The sequence below is a fragment of the Chanodichthys erythropterus genome, chromosome 8 (genome assembly GCF_024489055.1).
Source record: "Chanodichthys erythropterus isolate Z2021 chromosome 8, ASM2448905v1, whole genome shotgun sequence".
Classification (NCBI taxonomy): domain Eukaryota; kingdom Metazoa; phylum Chordata; class Actinopteri; order Cypriniformes; family Xenocyprididae; genus Chanodichthys; species Chanodichthys erythropterus.
In genome coordinates this window covers 25,836,991-25,854,239 of record NC_090228.1, presented here as the reverse complement: position 1 = coordinate 25,854,239, position 17,249 = coordinate 25,836,991, and the positions used below count along the sequence as shown (strand labels likewise).

At 42.1% G+C, this 17,249-nt stretch overlaps 1 protein-coding gene across 5 annotated transcripts in view; it reads left to right on the top strand.

Annotated features, from left to right (window-relative positions):
• The first annotated feature begins 201 nt into the window (after positions 1 to 201).
• The window catches only part of ptprb (protein tyrosine phosphatase receptor type b), a 66,226-nt gene continuing 49,178 nt past the window's right edge, over positions 202 to 17,249 (top strand). For 3 of the 5 annotated variants that reach the window (XM_067392437.1, XM_067392438.1, XM_067392436.1), the window contains exons 1-2: positions 205 to 844; positions 994 to 1,282. In XM_067392437.1, coding sequence (XP_067248538.1) covers positions 791 to 844; positions 994 to 1,282 — 343 coding nt within the window. In that variant the 5' untranslated portion in view covers positions 205 to 790. Of the gene's footprint in view, positions 845 to 993; positions 1,283 to 17,249 lie in introns of all 5 variants that reach the window. The other 2 variants (XR_010895729.1, XM_067392439.1) reach the window with 2 other exon arrangements.

The following is a 17,249-nucleotide window of genomic DNA, read 5'->3' as shown; positions in this document are numbered from 1 at the left end:
GTTCTAACCCTGAACCTACCCCTAAACCTAACCTTAACCCATGTAGTTACTTCATATTACCAGTACTTTCTAGAGTAAGTATTCTGTAAGTACACTGTAACTACACATACTGTAAAATAAAATGTAACTGATTTAGGGTTAGTTGCATGTAATTATGCATAATTACGCATACGTAACAAGGACACTAAAATAAAGTGCTACAAAATAGTTTATGTAATTCTCTTGATGGAAGAACGTTTACAAGCCTGTTAGTAGATAATTTTTCTTTTCAACACATCCTTCTGCAGGAGCACTGAGGACACAGGAAGGAAGTGGGGCTGGGCTGTATTGAGTGTTCATGGAGCCCAAAGTCATTGACATCTATTGTTCCAGCAAAAGTTCCAGTTCACAGGCATTTATGACCTAACAAGCTTATAGTGGATGGTTTATGTTGAAGAAACTTTTTTTATTATTATTAACTAGTCTAGTAAAGTTTTTTTTTTTTTTTTTTAGGGAAAAGATTGCAATCAGACAGACTGTACAACACGTCTCCACTGAACTACCAAAAACAAAGCTTCTGTAGACGTTTGATTGAGGATATCCTTTAGAGACAGAATTGTTTTCCTTCACACGTTCCTGATTGTTGTGGGCTAATGAGTGAAAGTGAGCAGTTCCCACAGAGGTCCTCCAGACTGGATTTTGCAGAAAAGTACTTTAAAAGAACTCCTGGATTATACACCAAGGAATTATGTGCCTTTTCCAACTGGAATTCAGTGTATTAAACAAAAACATCTAAAAACCATCAATAACAATGCTGGGAAGTAAAGCCATTCATGTAGCTGTTTGGGTAGCATGTGGAATATTGGTAAGTCTTAATTAACATGTGTTATAATAATAATAGTCCTCTTGTAAAAACTAAACTTGATTTCTTACAAAAATACTTTTCAGTATGTGACTTCTGCATGCTATTTTATCAGTCCAGTAAAAGTATTTCCAACTTTTTTTTTTTTTCAGAATACCATGGTGGCAGACACATGGGAATGTAGCATCAAAGTTGTAAAAACAACTTCTACCACAGACTCGATACAAATCATGCTGGATAATGAAGATGTGAAATGCAAATATACAGTTTCTGTCAGGGAGAGACACAATGACTCTAAAGATTGTCATCAAGACCAGGAACATTCCTCACATTTTGAATGCAAAACTGAGAATTTAGATCCTGGAACATGGCATCACCTGGATATAACAGCAAAGTTTGGTGAAAACCAACAGACTCAACACAATCTCTCCCTGCCAACTAGTAAGAATTCTGCTTCTTTGCATAATTTTCAGTCTGATAGTCAAGAATCACTATTGCTGTTTCTCGCTGAACAAACCTCTAAACAGTAATTATTATACTTGCATGTGTAACTCATCAGTGTTTGGACTCCATGTGATGTTTTTTCACTAAGTGACAATACTTATGAGATAAAATAAAGACAAAGCACTGGTGACTTTAAATGAGAAAAAGTGCTATTATAATATTTGTCAAGACTTTTTCATTATAGATTAGATTTAATTTCTAACAGCTTCATCATTGCATTTTTGTCCAATGCCATTGAATTTGAACACTTAATAAGCCACAGGTTTTGGCAAAAATACATCAAAATGTATTTTAAAATAAAATACAAAATATCTTAATTTTAAATGTATCAAAATAAACTACAAAATGCAACAGCCACAAAATGTATCAAAATAAAATACTGTATTTTTGTATTTTAAAAATACTAAAAAATACTTTTACAAGGGAGCATGAAATTTCTTCGCAAACCTTCCATCAATTGACCTATTTGATCTATCCCTTCGCCATTACACTGACTCAGTTGATTAAGTACACAGTGTTTGATAGCACCAACTTTTCTCTGCTCGAGTCATGCAATAAATCTGACATAAGCAACCAGTTAAATGCACAATATGTAGGATTTTTAGGTGAAAATTTTCAAAAACCACTAGAAGAGTGTTATATATTTTGCTGACTTGTGTACTTACAGTATCCCAAATGTTTCCAAGAATGTTTAAATCCAGAGAAATAAGCAATTTTAACCAGGACATGAACAATAACATCAATGACATCATACCTGCATTACTCTCGATTTCTGGTTTTATTTTGTAGAAACCATGGAAACACCAAAGATGCATTATATTCCTCATCTGTCTAATAAAACATATTATATGTTTTATTAGACAGATGAGGAACTGTTTGGATTCATTCTTAAACTGAAAACTAATCATAATTATATAGCTTCTTGTTTAAATCTAATTTTCTTGATTTACTGTGAGTACCGTGTTTTACCGTGACTAATATCGATCTATCTTACTGCAGTGTGCAACAAGTGTCTCATAGCAACCGTCGAGTGAACACACAGAGTAGCACTATAACAACTTTCAGCACACAAATGTATCTAATATGATAAACATCGCTGCTTTACCCAACATACGCTAGACCAAAAAAACGGAAGTGGCGACCGCAGCATAATAAAAGTCCCGCTGGCATGTGTCGTGCTCGTCTCTCATTATCAATCTCTCCAGCGGTCTCGTTCAGCTCCAACATCACTCGGCTCTGCTCTGCTTCATACTATAGTAACGTTAATAATCTCATACATGAACATGATTTCTGCACTATTCTTTTGCACTGGCTGTAGACGTGAAGACAACACCTCCCATGATTCCACGAAATCAAGGACTGAATAAGTGACCTCTAGCGGCTGGATTTAACAGATCAAATATTAACATATTCCTGTGATCACCCAGATTAAATTTTGTTTTAAAGTAACCAACAGTTTAATTTTTTTTTTTTTTTTAACAGTTTGCAAATGGCTTATAATTGTATCCTAATTTAGTTACTTGATGTTTGGTAACAAAGGGCCTACTTTGCATCAGCAACACAGACTCAATGACAAACAAGTCATTCATAAGAAGACAACTGATGGCACCTGTATTCATAGCAACTAGTTTATAACTATTTAATCATTTGATTGTTAATGATAAATATAGGGGGCTGCTGCTCGGTATAATTGTTTTCAAGAAAACTATGTAAATGTAACTATTTAGCATAGGCTGCTAAAATGAACACCAAACCTTGACAACTGTTCTGAACAAGTCTAGGGAAACCACTGAGAAAGCACTAATCAGAGGTTGCATTTTTATGATGTCATCATGTAGACTTCTTACAAAGTATTTTAAAAATACAAAACACTAAAGCTATTTTCATCAACCCTATCAAATACAAATTACAAAATACTATTCTGTATTTGAAATACATGTATCATAAATACTGCCTATCTCTGATAAGCCATACATATCATAATCCATGGTCAAAAACAGCCATGGACCATACTTTCGTCTTCTTTTGCTTGATTGTAACAACGCAGATTAATTACAGCTGTATACTGTATACACTTATATGCAGGTATTTTTAAATATAAATAGAATGTAAAAATATGTATGTACACAATAAGTGCATACTACCAAATAATTTATTTAAATGTTAGAACATACTAGTTAAAGACACTCATAAAGTGAGACCTAATAATTTTTTTAATCTTTCAATATTTAATATTTTTTTTATTGCTGTGCACTTATATTATTTGTATAATAGTTGTTTGATATGATGTATAAATTAAAAAGGAAGATTAATATGTAAAAATTAAGTTTATTGTTTATGTTTTGCATTTTGCCTCCACGTTTGTTGTAAGGTGAGATGTATGTGTATAATTAATACATAAATACATTATATAGAAAACCTCCCATTGCAAAATAAATAAATGGTGTCCCACCAATTAGGTACACGTGCACTGCATAGAGTTCTGCACTGATGATGTTTTTTGTAGGCCAACTCACAAACAAAGCCAACAGGATTTTTCCATTTTTCAATCATATCCCCAGATTCATGCATGCCATATAGTAGTAAATACAAGACTCAAACACAGGAGAATTACTCCAGCAAAAATAAATGTTACAGATGCCTCTGAAAATTACAGGATGTTTGATGTGCCAAGTTGTGGAAAAACACAGTCTTTGCATTGCCTTCCTTGTGATTATAACATCAAGAAAGCATGGATGAACTTTTTTATTTATTCCCAGTCAGATCACATGTCCGGACACTGTTCATTTGTTTGCTTCATTTTTACTGATTACTGATTGATTAATTTTTATACAAGACAGAGAGACCGAACATAAAAAAATGATGTAGTGCCAGTGTCACATGTGCTCTGTGTGGGTTTTGGGACTTTTGTCTTACTTCCTGTCTTAAGTGCCATGTTGTAGTTCTTTTCAGTGCTTGAAGTGGAAAAATAAAAGTTTGGGTAATCCTAATGCTAAGTTCAAATTGCGCTCCTGAAGAAGGGCGGGCGTGGCGGGCTTCATGCCGACTGAACGTGCGATGGGTCAGATTAAAGCCTAAATTCACCAATTTCTCCCAAAATACAAAAGAATAAACTTCATAGTTAAAGGCACAATTTGTATCTGATATAAAACACATCATCAGATTTTAATTGAAGAAAGGATTAGCCTGTTATTATCGCTTTCCATACACATCATTCTGTATTTCACAAAATTTATTTTTTGGCTCGTAGCCTATTTAAATGAAACTTAAAATACACTTTATGTGGTTGAAAACACCAAATAGTTGTAATATGAAAATCACTGAGCATGTCCATTTCTGGCTCATCGCCAGCCAAAGTGTGAGAGCATGTTTGAATTTAGCAGTGAACATTCTTATCTTACCAATGTTGTTGTACGCTTTAAAGCGTTCAAATCAAATCACCTTTTGCCTTTCTTATCTCGAATTTTATGGTCATTCTAACTGCATTCTATAGGCTATATCACGCAGTGAGTTTCCCTGCATCATATTCATCATCAGTCAACTGTATGCAAGGGCGTAGATTTGGTTTCAACATTGGGGGGGATTGAGCGTTGGTATGCTGCCTGTTATTTTTTTATTTTTTGTATCTATCATAACTTTATGGAATTTATGTATAACCATTCATCAAATTCTAACATAACGGAGTGATTCTGAAAAGAAATAAATTATGTTATATATTGAAACCGCCAGTAGGTGGCAGCGATTCAACGTTTTAATGAGTGAGCTACTTAAAGCTGCTGTAGGGAGTTTTTAGAAAACCTTGACTTAGCCTGAAAATTTTAACAAGCACAACTCACAGGTCACTCCCCCTTGCTCTCTGCTGCGCTACAGCCCTCCCTCCACAGCTCCTCCCCCATCACAACGGAGCAGCAACGGAGCCTGCCGTGAACGCGCAGGCTAGTAAAGCGGATAAACAGTTATGGCACATTCACTGGTACAGACGAAACATCATCAATATGATTTACACTGACTATGGCCTGCCCATACTTTGACTACAAACTTGGTCCTCAAAACATTACGTATTTTGCAATACATGTAATGTAACTATATGACGTTGCACTATTTCTATAAGTAATAAATAGCTAGTATGATAATATAACGGTAACTAACGTTACAGTATGCAAGTAATTATTCTATCGATATGTAATGCTAAATAAGGTTTGCTAGTACATTATTTTAGCAACATGACAAGCCAGTGAATTAGTAGGTTTCAATAGTTGCTTTGCACAGTGTGTGACATTTTATCTGTATGTTATGCGGCTAGAGTTTTGACACCGAGTCAATGGGCTCCGACGAGGAATTCACACCTACAGCGACTTCTAGGAGTCAACGGGCAGGGAGAAGAGGAAGCATCAGGCAGGGGACGGGCAGGCCTGTTTTGAAATTATCTTAGGCTACGTTCACACTGCAGGCTGAAACGACCCAATTCCGATTTTTTTGCCCCTATGCGACCTGTATCTGATCTTTTCATGACAGTCTGAACGACACAGATCCGATCTTTTCAAATGTGACCCAGGCCACTTGGGTATGTGGTCCTGAATCCGATACGTATCCGATCTTTTGAAATGCGACCTCCGTCTGAACGGCCAGACCACATGTATCCGACCCGTACGTCATTGATACGCTACAAATGTCATAATTGTGCGTTGAAGTAGGCGGGAACGAGAAGATAAACAACAACCATGGCGGACGATGCTGCTGAGACCAGTCAATGGAAGGGAAGCGAGGTCACAGATTTAATTAATATTTGGGGTGACAGCTCTATTCAGGCCAATCTCGAGGGCTCTTATCGGAACCGGGCGGTTTACGAAAACATTTCCAGCAAAATGGCCGAGCGTGGTTACAGACGATCCTGGCTCCAATGCCAGCGAAAAATAAAAAGCCTCCGAGCCAAATACAAGGAGGTTAAAGCCTGGAACAAACAAGGTGGCCGTTTACTTCCGCAAACAACGAGTGACGTCGTTGACCGTTGCGTACTCTTCTGCGCATGCGGGTCACTTTTGGGTCATTTCACGTTCACACAGGAGATCACAAAAGGTCGCATTTAATTGAAAATGTGAACGGCCTTGCAAAAAAATCGAATTTTTTCAAAAAATCGGAATTGAGCATTAAGCCCTGCAGTGTGAACGTAGCTCTCGTTGTGTAGTTCTTAAAAAATGAAACAAATCAAGCAGGGATACTTACTTGTCAAGCAGAAATGTGGCTGACTCTGCATCGGTTTTTAATCCTTTCAGGACACGTAGCTCCCTCCACCTCGGAAAAGCCACTCCGATATTTACTCTCGTTTTATTTCGGGCTCTATCTAATTCTTTCTTTTTGGCTTTTTTATCATCGTCATCTGTCTTTTTCTGTTTACCCGTCTTTATTTTGTGAGCAGCTGCCACTCAAGGAATTGGCAGTTTGGATTGTTTTTCCGCCATAAGCAAAGCTGCGGCACACCGGTAATCTTGAATTTGAACTCCTGTACGCGCTGGCGCTGTGCATGAGAGGGGTGAGATCAGCGCGCACGCGAACTTGATTGACACTGCTAAGACACTCCTCCTGACTCTCATTGGTTGTTTCTTACAGGGAGCGGTGTATTTCTGCAAATGGCAATAGGACCACTGGGAGGAGCCAGAGGAGCTTGATTTTTTCACAGATTATCTGTATCATATTCTAGGGTCAGGACATAATGACAGGTTTAACAAATATGTAAAAAAATACATTTTTCAAAAGTTACCTACTGCAGCTTTAAATCGTTCATTCAGCCAATTCATTCAAAAGTCAGATTAATTAAGGAAAAAGACAAACACCGATGTGAATACTTTTGTCATTGATAAGACGCTATTGAAAAATGAAGTAACAAAATAGACTGCTGTTTTAGTAAGTGGTTACAGTTACACTGATAGTTATGGGTAAACTGCAATGGATTAGCTAGCTAAAATATATGTGGAGTGTACTTAGCTATTACAATGTTTTCATACCTCCTTCTCAGTACATGCTTTATTTTTTTTAACGTCCCTCTTTGAACAGAAGTTTAATATAGTCGGCTGGGCAGCGGTTCTCTTCATTTTTGGTGCTACCCGCTCTCTTTCATTCAAACAGTAGAGCTCCACTCGCATTGTGTTGGAGAAGGGTGTGATGCGCATTGGTTGGGCGTTACCAATTGGTTCAATGGAGGGGGGGGTATTTTTGACTAATTTATTATGACAAACACATATTCAATTAGAAACAAAATTATTGTTACAAAATAAATGAATTATACATATTTTAATATAGATCTACTATGATTGTCATGTTGAAATATTGGGGGGGTTGTAACTGATGGATTTGAATACCCCCCACAAACTACGCCCCTGACTGTATGAAATGTCAGATGACCTATGTAGGTCTGGAGGCAGGGCAAGTGTGTTAAAGGCGCTAAAAATTTTAATGCGTTATTTTTTTCCATAATTAAATAATTTAATTCACAGCCCTAAAAACAATATACACACTAGCAAATCTTGGCTGGATATATATAAACTGGATATATATTTGTATCCAACTTTATCTGCATACATCCAGGATACTCATGTACGACGATATATAGTATGTAAAATACATTATCTCAACTGCTTGATTGCTTGTGTCGTCACAAAATGTAAACTATACTATCAACCACCTCTAATCTGCTAAATGCGACTATAATGCATGAAGATAAGATGTTATAAACAGTAACATCATGATTTTCTGTAGCTGCCTTTTGTGTATTGTGAAAAGCCCTCAATAAATAGATTGTTTGCAAGTTTGCATGAGCAGATTGTACATAAGTTTACCTATCCCCGACAACCTCTGCAGTCACATTTAAGAACTCATTAACAAGACGCGTAAAAGCTTAAAAAAAATCAATAAATAAATAAAAAATAAATAAAAAAATCACAAGAGTATGTTACTGATAGATTTGGTCATAGAATAAAATGTTAACCACAGAGTTTATTTCAGCCATTTAACCAAAAATCCATTGACTGCAGGATGATGGAACAAGAAATGCTAAATAATAACTCGATTCTGGGTTTTTGCCAACAAAAATTCTTCATACCTGCAGCACTCCAAACCTCTGAAGTAAATTAACCCTGCTCCAGAGGAGGTTATGTTTATAGAACAAGTTGGTACTTTCGTATCCAGGTATGTTGCATGATCTGCTTTCAGAAATATTTCCCAGGTTTTAACACCACACCCTTAAATCTAGCCAAGAAAGGCTCTTCAAAATGTCTTGGCACATTTGTCTGCATTGGAGAAATTCAGTAGTCCATAAAAACTAATAAAATTTGGATTTTGTTACACAGTGAAGGTATTATTGATATACCTTTGAGCTTTAAATCTTCTTTATGAGAACAATGCTGTGCATTGCATCATAAGGTGGAATAGATATCATTAAGTAACTGCTGCTTGGAACTATTTTCTTTACTGAAGCAAATATAGGAAATATTCTGGTAATATTCTGTCTAAAATGTAAGTTACTCAATATTAACTTCTTATTATTCTAGTTTATTGTCTAAAAGGAATAACTCACTTGTCGTAATCATGCTCTGAATATCAGTGCTTGTATCTGTGGTCAATTGTATCTGTATTACTAAATCACAGCAGATAATCAGAACAACAATGCTTGATTGCGTGATATTGTTTAATTATCAAATTTCGATCAAACAGTAAACAACAATGAACAAAAATATATTGGACATTTCACTTATACAATGTGAAATAATTTTCAAATGTATGTTCACAGATTATGTAAATCTAGAGCTATGTGCCTGGTAAATCCAAATGGCCAAGTATCAAAAGCTTTTCTAAATATGAGGAAAGGTTGGATTGTGCTGATAATGTGCTGTGTATATGCATCTGGGCTAAACTCCAAAACAGGAGTTTGACTGTAGGTCAATTCTTTCAGACTGTTCTCCCCTCCCATCCGGCTCATTGTTCTTTTGTTCTAATATATACAAAGACGCATTAGCTCTCAGAGGTCAGTCTGATTACAGTGACACTTATATAACTTACATTGGCCCCCAAATTTATGTGGACACGTAGGTTATACTTATAATTGCATTTAAGAACAAAATATCAAAGCAAGTGTGTAAAAATTACATACAAATTAAAGTGCTACTGTGACACTAAGTAATTGGCAAAATGGCTTAGAAACTTGAGGTTCTTAGAAAAATTTATTTTAGGTGGTCCAAATATGTACCTGTAAATTTGCAAATTAATATCTCAAGGTATACTAGACAGAAGCTCCTTGTGTACAGATTTCCATAATTAAAACAAAAGACAATGGTTGGGGTGCTATTTTCTTTTTCTATTTTAGTTATTTAATATTCCATTTTGTTAATTAACACACACACATATGGTTTTTAAGGTGAAAAAAGTCATTAGAAGAGGTTGCCTGAATGTGACCTTCAGGCTTAAAGGTTTCTTATCCTGTTCTCTCACAATACACTTTCAACAAAACCTCATCAGGAAGAGCTTTCTTAAAAAAGCAATCAGCAGCACTATCGTGTTTTCACATATAGAATGTTAGACATTCCACTGCTAATTATTCACAGCAGGACCCACTGTGTCCACACCTTTCCTTTCTGCATAACAGCACTGCCATATTAGAAGGACTGTTATGATAACATCTGTCTGAGGCAACAAAATCCAAAGAGACCACAAACTGATTTTGTGTCTTTTTGGTGTGTAGACCAGAAGTGTAAAGACTACCTGAAAACAATACTTAAGTAAAAGTACTGATACCTTACATCGAAAATGACTCCACTACAAATTACAAGTGACCAATTCCAATATGACTTGAGTAAAAGTCTTTGGGGTGGTTTCCCAGACAGGGTTTAAATTAAGCCAGGATAGGCCTTAATCCAGGATAGTTAATCGTGGTTTAAAAAATGGCTTTCCGGACAGATTAAGTACAGATTACTAAAACCTGGACTATGGAGTCTTGAATTAAAATAAACCAGATTAATTTAAAACCAACTGTGCAAATCTGAATTAGCATGAGAGAGGTTGCCTGTAAAACTGAGAAGCAAATCCAAGGAAAACAATGGCAGCAAAAAATACTCCAGTATAAAAACTTAACTAAACAAGAGACATTTATTTTAAAGCAAGCAAAATACAAGCAAAAAAAAAAAAAAAAAAAAGCAAATACAAACAAAAACACAAGCAAAAAAAGAGAAATACCTCGAAATCTGTTTGTAATGAATTATTTTTAAATAGATGAATTCTATATAATAATCATAGGATTATTAATGCTTTTGTTTTGTCCTTTACATAACTATTTACACATGTGATTATCGGTGTTGGCAGTCTAGAAATGATACTGGTTTGATCCAAAGCACTATCATAGTGGTTGTTTCATTATATAAAAAAAGGCAAGTCTTGTCAGCAGGTCCTCAACCCAAGCACAAGCTCTACACTTCACCACAACGGTAATCTCCAAAAAACATTAATATAACAAAAACATTTACATAATAGAACATTAAACAGTAAGAAATCTCTCCATATTCTCATCTTTCTAAAAATAGCATAAAATAACACTTTTTCAACATTTACTCTCCCATTTCAGCCCGGTGCAAAGCATGATGGGAAGTGAAAGTCCTGTTTGATTGGGTTACTTGACTGAAACATGTTATTTCAAAATGAAAACATCAAGTGAGTTCTAGTAACCATTTCAAGTCAATTTAACATGAAACAATGGTGTTAAATCAAAATAAATTGTTTAAATAAAGTGAACAACTCCAAGTAATACATGAGTCTTCTTTAATACACAACATTAATCTGAAATTAAACCTGCCTCCTGGTAGGTTTCATTTAAGCCTCAATTTAGTCCTGGAGTAGCTCTAGTCTTCCTCCAGGAAATCAGCTTATTAAACTCTGGACTAGACTAAGTCTACGACTATTTTAAACCATGACAGAGAAAGCAGATTTCTATTAATCTGGTTTAAAGGGCCATTTTATTCTAGGACTAGGCTTAATCTCTGTCCGGGAAACTGCCCCGTAAAGTATCTGATTTTAACAGTACTTAAGTATTTTACTCATGCTGAATGTAGGCTCAGAGATGCACTAGTCCTGAGAGACATACCAGTGAAAATAAGAAACAATTGATTTATAAGATGAGAAATCAAGTTCATTTTCTAAAATCAAAATAAAACTGAACATCTCAATGTTGCAATAAATCAAGGTCAACACAACAACTTTTAAACATCTACAACTCTCAAGTCTCAGTTGAGCTCAAGTGCACAGAAAGGCCATAAGTAAACCGATATCCTTCAAAACAGTTTTGTCAATATGGCGGATAAATAAAACAATGTTAAAGGAACACTCCACTTTTTAAAAAATAGGCTCATTTTCCAACTCTCCTAGAGTTAAACAGTTGAGTTTTACCATTTTCAAATCCATCCATCACTAGCTGCAGTCATTTCCTCATCTAATAAATAAAACATCTATGATCAGCAACTACCTGCTAATCCACTCACATTTACGTAAAGTATCCTCGTTGACAAGTTTTGGGTGAGTAAAAGCAAAATGCACAAGATATAGTACCTTCAATGCCCTTAGATGGCGATATTGCTTCTTTACAGCAAAAATAAACTGCTGCAGAAAAAGTTAGCTGCCATGAAAAATGTAATTTGTAATCGCACTACTCATCACAAATGTAGTGGAGTAAAAAGTAAAAAGTGGAGTGATGCAGAGTCATCTGATGGCCCGAAGACCACGGGCATCCAATAAAGGTCTTTGGCCTTGTCCCTTACGCACAGAGATATTTCTCCAGTTTCTCTGAATCTTTTGATGATGTTATGCACTGTAAATTATGAGATTTGCAAAGCCTTTGCAATTTGACATTGAGGCAGGGGAGCTGCTAAGAGGGGGAAAGTTAGGATGATTCTAAGGGCCCACACACTTTTGGGGGCCCCCAGAGATCGGTTTTATTAGTAGTAACAGTCAGTGCTCGAAGTACACAGTACCGGCACTTCTCGCGCACTGGCACTTGTCACATGTTGCCGGTACTCTGAATGCCCACTCCGAAACGTAGAATCATCAGACTATTATTTAAATGTACATCGCGTGTTCAGAGCTTTTATAAGCTTTATGAACTGAACGGATCAATTGTCTGCGCAATATGACTGTGACTGAAGCCCAATTGTTTAATTTTGCATGAGTGGGGCGCGAATCACCATCAACGCATTCACCAGCATGCTCTAAAATTGTTAATATTTGCACAAGCCATTCTTATGCAGTTGTAGAATTTATGATAGATAATCTGCTAAGGGAATACATTTTTCACTAAAGATTTATATTACAGCTGTGGCATGTTGTAACTATAGTTCCCATTCAGTCGGTCACGTTCGACGTACGTCGGACAGACCGACGAATAGGAATCTCGCTAGAGAGGCCAATCTACTTCGAGTGTAACTAAACGAGCCAATGCACATTGGCATGCAATCATATGCATCAGCTGCTCGCCTCGCAGCGCGGGTATATAATGAGCAGCAGGTGCGTTGCATCTTCAGCTTTTCGCTTCGGAGCCAAACCTTCTATGAAGACAGCTACTGAAAGCGAGTGTGGTGAACGAGTCTCTCTTCAAGACGTCTCTTTGTTGCGAGGTGCAGGCGGACAGCGCAGCAGCGGGGCCGATTCTCCTTTTGTTTTTGTTTTTGCCTTTAATTTGATTGAGCAAAGCTGTAATCAGCGTGAAGGCCGTTCTCACGGCTGGTGAAACGGTGCGCCTAGAGCGCTAAAAAGCTGTTGTTACAGCTGGTAAGAGGAGCGCCTTCAAGGAGAGTGCACACGACAGGCTGCACATTCCCTGTCTGTGCTGCAGCGGCTATTCCCCTGCGTGCTTCAGCACCTAAAAGAGTCAGTCCTTGAAAGAGCTAACACGAGTAGTTCGCGTCTTTTTAAAGATGTCGTTCTACTTGTGTGTTTCTGGATGCGGTCGTTACCTGGCGCCTCGGGATGGTCACCAGCGCTGTATCGCGTGCTTGGGCTTAAGGCACGCTGAGGCAGCGTTTGTGGATGAGTCATGTACCCATTGTGGGAAGATGACCATCGCGGAGTTGCGGTCGAGACTCCACTTTCTGCAAAGGGGTGGAGTCCCGGTCCCGACGCCTCGTTCCAATCCTCCTCAGAGGGTTGCTGCGAGCGGCGGGGCTGGTGACTTGAGGATAACGGTGAGCGCGCTTCCTTCGGGGAACCAACCCCCTAGGAACCCTCCCACCTCGTGCGCTCCGCAGCCAGTAGAGCTGCCCTCGGAACTAGGTGGACCACCCCAGAGGTGTGTACAATCCGATTCCTTCGGAGCTCCCCAGACGACCGGATGTCGATCGCTGCATCGGAGGGTGAGCCTGATACTTCTGGGGAGGATGAGTCGGCGCAGTTGCCTCCTTCGGGGGTGACAACTGTGCCCGACACGGACCCGGAAATGATGGCTATGCTTTCCCGGGCCGCCAACAGGGTCGGGCTCGTGTGGAATCCTCCACCGTGTCCCGAACCCTCGAGGTTGGATGACTGGTATCTCGGGGTGGCCAGGGCTGGTTCTCAGCCCCCCACCCCAGTGCCCTTCTTCCCGGAGGTGCATGAAGAGCTCACGGGCACGTGGACGGCACCTTTTACTGCCCGAAACAGTGTCGGTGGGTCCTCCTCCCTCACCACCCTTGATGGCGGGGCAGCGAAGGGTTACACGCGCATACCCCCTGTGGAACGGGCCGTTGCTATGCAACTGTGCCCTAACTCCACCTGGCGGGGGAGCCGTCTCTCCCTTCCCGGGCCTGTAAGTACTCGTCGGATCTTACCGGCAAGGCTTATCAGGCCTGTGGGGAAGCTGCCTCTGCCTTACACGCTATGGCGTTGTTGCAGGTCCATCAGGCCAAGGCACTGAGGGACCTGCACGAGGGTGGTCATGATCCACAAGTTCTCCAGGAACTTCGTGCCGCGACGGACCTCGCGCTTCGAGCGACGAAGGTTACGGCGCGGTCAGTGGGTCGTGCGATGTCCACTATGGTGGTCCAGGAACGCCATCTCTGGCTGTGTCTTGCGGACATGAGGGATACCGACAAGGTCAGGTTTCTTAATTCCCCCGTGTCCCAGACCGGCCTTTTCGGCGACGCGGTCGAGAACTTTGCCCAACAGTTCTCGGCTGTACAAAGGCAGTCTGAGGCCATCAGTCACATCCTGCCGAGGCGGTCAGCTGCTGCACCTCCACCGCCGGCGGCACCTCAGACTACCCGTCGCCGAGGGCGCCCCTGCAGCCGCCCCCGCTCCCGCGCCCCAGCAGCAGCAGCCTCCATCCAAGCGGCGCCGTGGAGCCGGTCGCGGGCGGGGCGCCCAGCCCGTCCAGCCACCCCCCAAGAAGAAGGGTGGCAAGGCCAAGTCCAAGCGGCCCTAGGACGGGCGACCCGGAGATGGAGGGGACTGCTCTTCAGGAGGTGGTGAATGCACCACTCCTTCCCCCGGAGGAGGGCCGGGTGGAGAATCTTTTGTTGTTTCCTTTTGTTCCGCCGCTGGCTCAACGGCCAGCGGTACCCAAATTTTCAAGAAAAGAGCAGTTTCCTTTATCTCCGGGTCCGAAGAGGGCTCGGAGAGCAGTGGGAGGGCTAGAACCTCACCACTCTCATCCACCTCTTCTGTCGCCAGCGGACAGCAGCGAGCAGCAGGTAAGCAAATCCTCGACTGCTCCCTCTGTCCACCCGTGGAGGCAGGTAAGTGTTGCACAGCACACTGTGACCCCGCTTCGGGCCGCCTCACACAGAGAGCCTCCCGGGCCGCGTCCCTGCGTTCCACCTCGCTGCCCCGCGGCGGGTACGCCGGTGGTCCCCTTGGTGCCGCTGGTGCGGTCTCTGGGAGCCTGGCTAGCGCTCCCCAGTCCGTCTCGCTGGCTCCTCCGGACCATCAGGCTCGGCTATGCGATTCAGTTCGCCCGGCGTCCCCCCAAGTTCAGGGGCGTCGTCTTCACTTCAGTGAAAGATGTCGATGCCCCTGTTCTGCGTGCGGAGATTGCAGTCCTACTGGCGAAGGACGCGATAGAGCCGGTCCCTCCAGCCGATTTGAGGTCAGGGTTCTACAGCCCCTACTTCATTGTACCCAAGAAAAGCGGCGGGTTACGACCGATCTTGGACCTGCGAGTTTTGAATCGGAGCCTTCACAAGCTACCGTTCAAAATGCTTACGCAGAAACGCATTTTCGAGTGCATCCGTCCCCGAGATTGGTTTGCAGCGATCGACCTGAAGGACGCGTACTTTCATGTTTCGATTCTTCCGCGACACAGGCCATTCCTGAGATTCGCGTTCGAAGGTCGAGCATATCAGTACAGAGTCTTACCCTTCGGGCTGGCCCTGTCTCCCCGCGTCTTCACGAAAGTCGTGGAGGGAGCCCTTGTTCCCATGAGAGAACAGGGTGTTCGCATTCTCAACTACCTGGACGACTGGCTCATTCTAGCACAGTCTCGGGATCAGTTGTGCGAACACAGGGACTTAGTGCTCAGGCACCTCAGCCAGTTGGGGCTTCAGGTCAACTGGGAGAAGAGCAAACTCGCCCCAGTGCAGAGGATCTCTTTTCTCGGTATGGAGTTGGATTCGGTCGAACGGGTAGCACGCCTCACAGAGGAACGTGCTCGGTCGGTGTTGAACTGCCTGAATACGTTCAATGGCAGGACAGCGGTCCCACTGAAGTTTTTTCAGAGGCTCCTGGGGCATATGGCGGCTGCAGCGGCTGTAACACCGCTCGGGCTGCTTCATATGAGACCGCTTCAGCACTGGCTTCACGGCCGAGTCCCGAGATGGGCGTGGCAACGCGGCACGTTCCGGGTGCCAATCACTCAGGAGTGCCGCCGAACCTTCAGTCCGTGGTCGGACCCTTTGTTTCTCCGGGCAGGAGTGCCCCTAGAACAGGTGTCCCGGCATGCTGTGGTTTTCACAGATGCTTCTGCCACCGGCTGGGGTGCCACGTACAACGGGCATGCAGTCTCAGGGGTTTGGACGGGACCCCATCTGCATTGGCACATCAATTGCCTCGAGTTGCTGGCAGTACGCCTTGCGCTGAGCCGCCTCAAAGGCCTGCTTCGCGACAAGCATGTACTGGTCCGTACGGACAACACTGCGACCGTTGCGTACATCAACCGCCAAGGTGGTCTACGCTCCCGTCGCATGTCGCAACTCGCCCGCCATCTCCTCCTGTGGAGTCGGAAGCATCTGAGGTCGCTTCGCGCCATTCATGTCCCCGGTGTGCTCAACCGTGTGGCCGACGAGCTATCACGAGCTGCGCTGCCCGGAGAGTGGCGACTCCACCCCCAGGTGGTTCAGCTGATCTGGAGAGAGTTCGGAGAGGCTCAGGTAGACCTGTTTGCCTCACCAGAAACCTCCCACTGCCAGTTGTTTTACTCTCTGACCGAGGGAACACTCGGGACAGACGCACTGGCTCACAGCTGGCCCCGGGGCCTGCGCAAATATGCGTTTCCCCCAGTGAGCCTACTTGCACAGACCCTGTGCAAAGTCAGGGAGGACGAGGAGCAGGTCTTGTTAGTTGCGCCTTACTGGCCCAACCGGACCTGGTTCCCAGAACTCTCACTCCTCGCGACAGCCCCTCCCTGGCCCATCCCTCTGAGGAAGGACCTCCTCTCTCAGAGACGGGGCACTCTTTGGCACCCGCGTCCAGACCTCTGGAAACTCCATGTCTGGTCCCTGGACGGGACGCGGAGGTTCTAGGTGACTTACCCCCCGAGGTACTTAACACCATCACTTCGGCACGTGCACTGTCTACGAGACGTGCTTACGCCTCGAAGTGGAACCTGTTCGTCGAGTGGTGCTCTTCTCGCCGAGAAGACCCCCGAAGATGCTCGATCGGTGTCGTGCTTTCCTTCTTGCAGCAA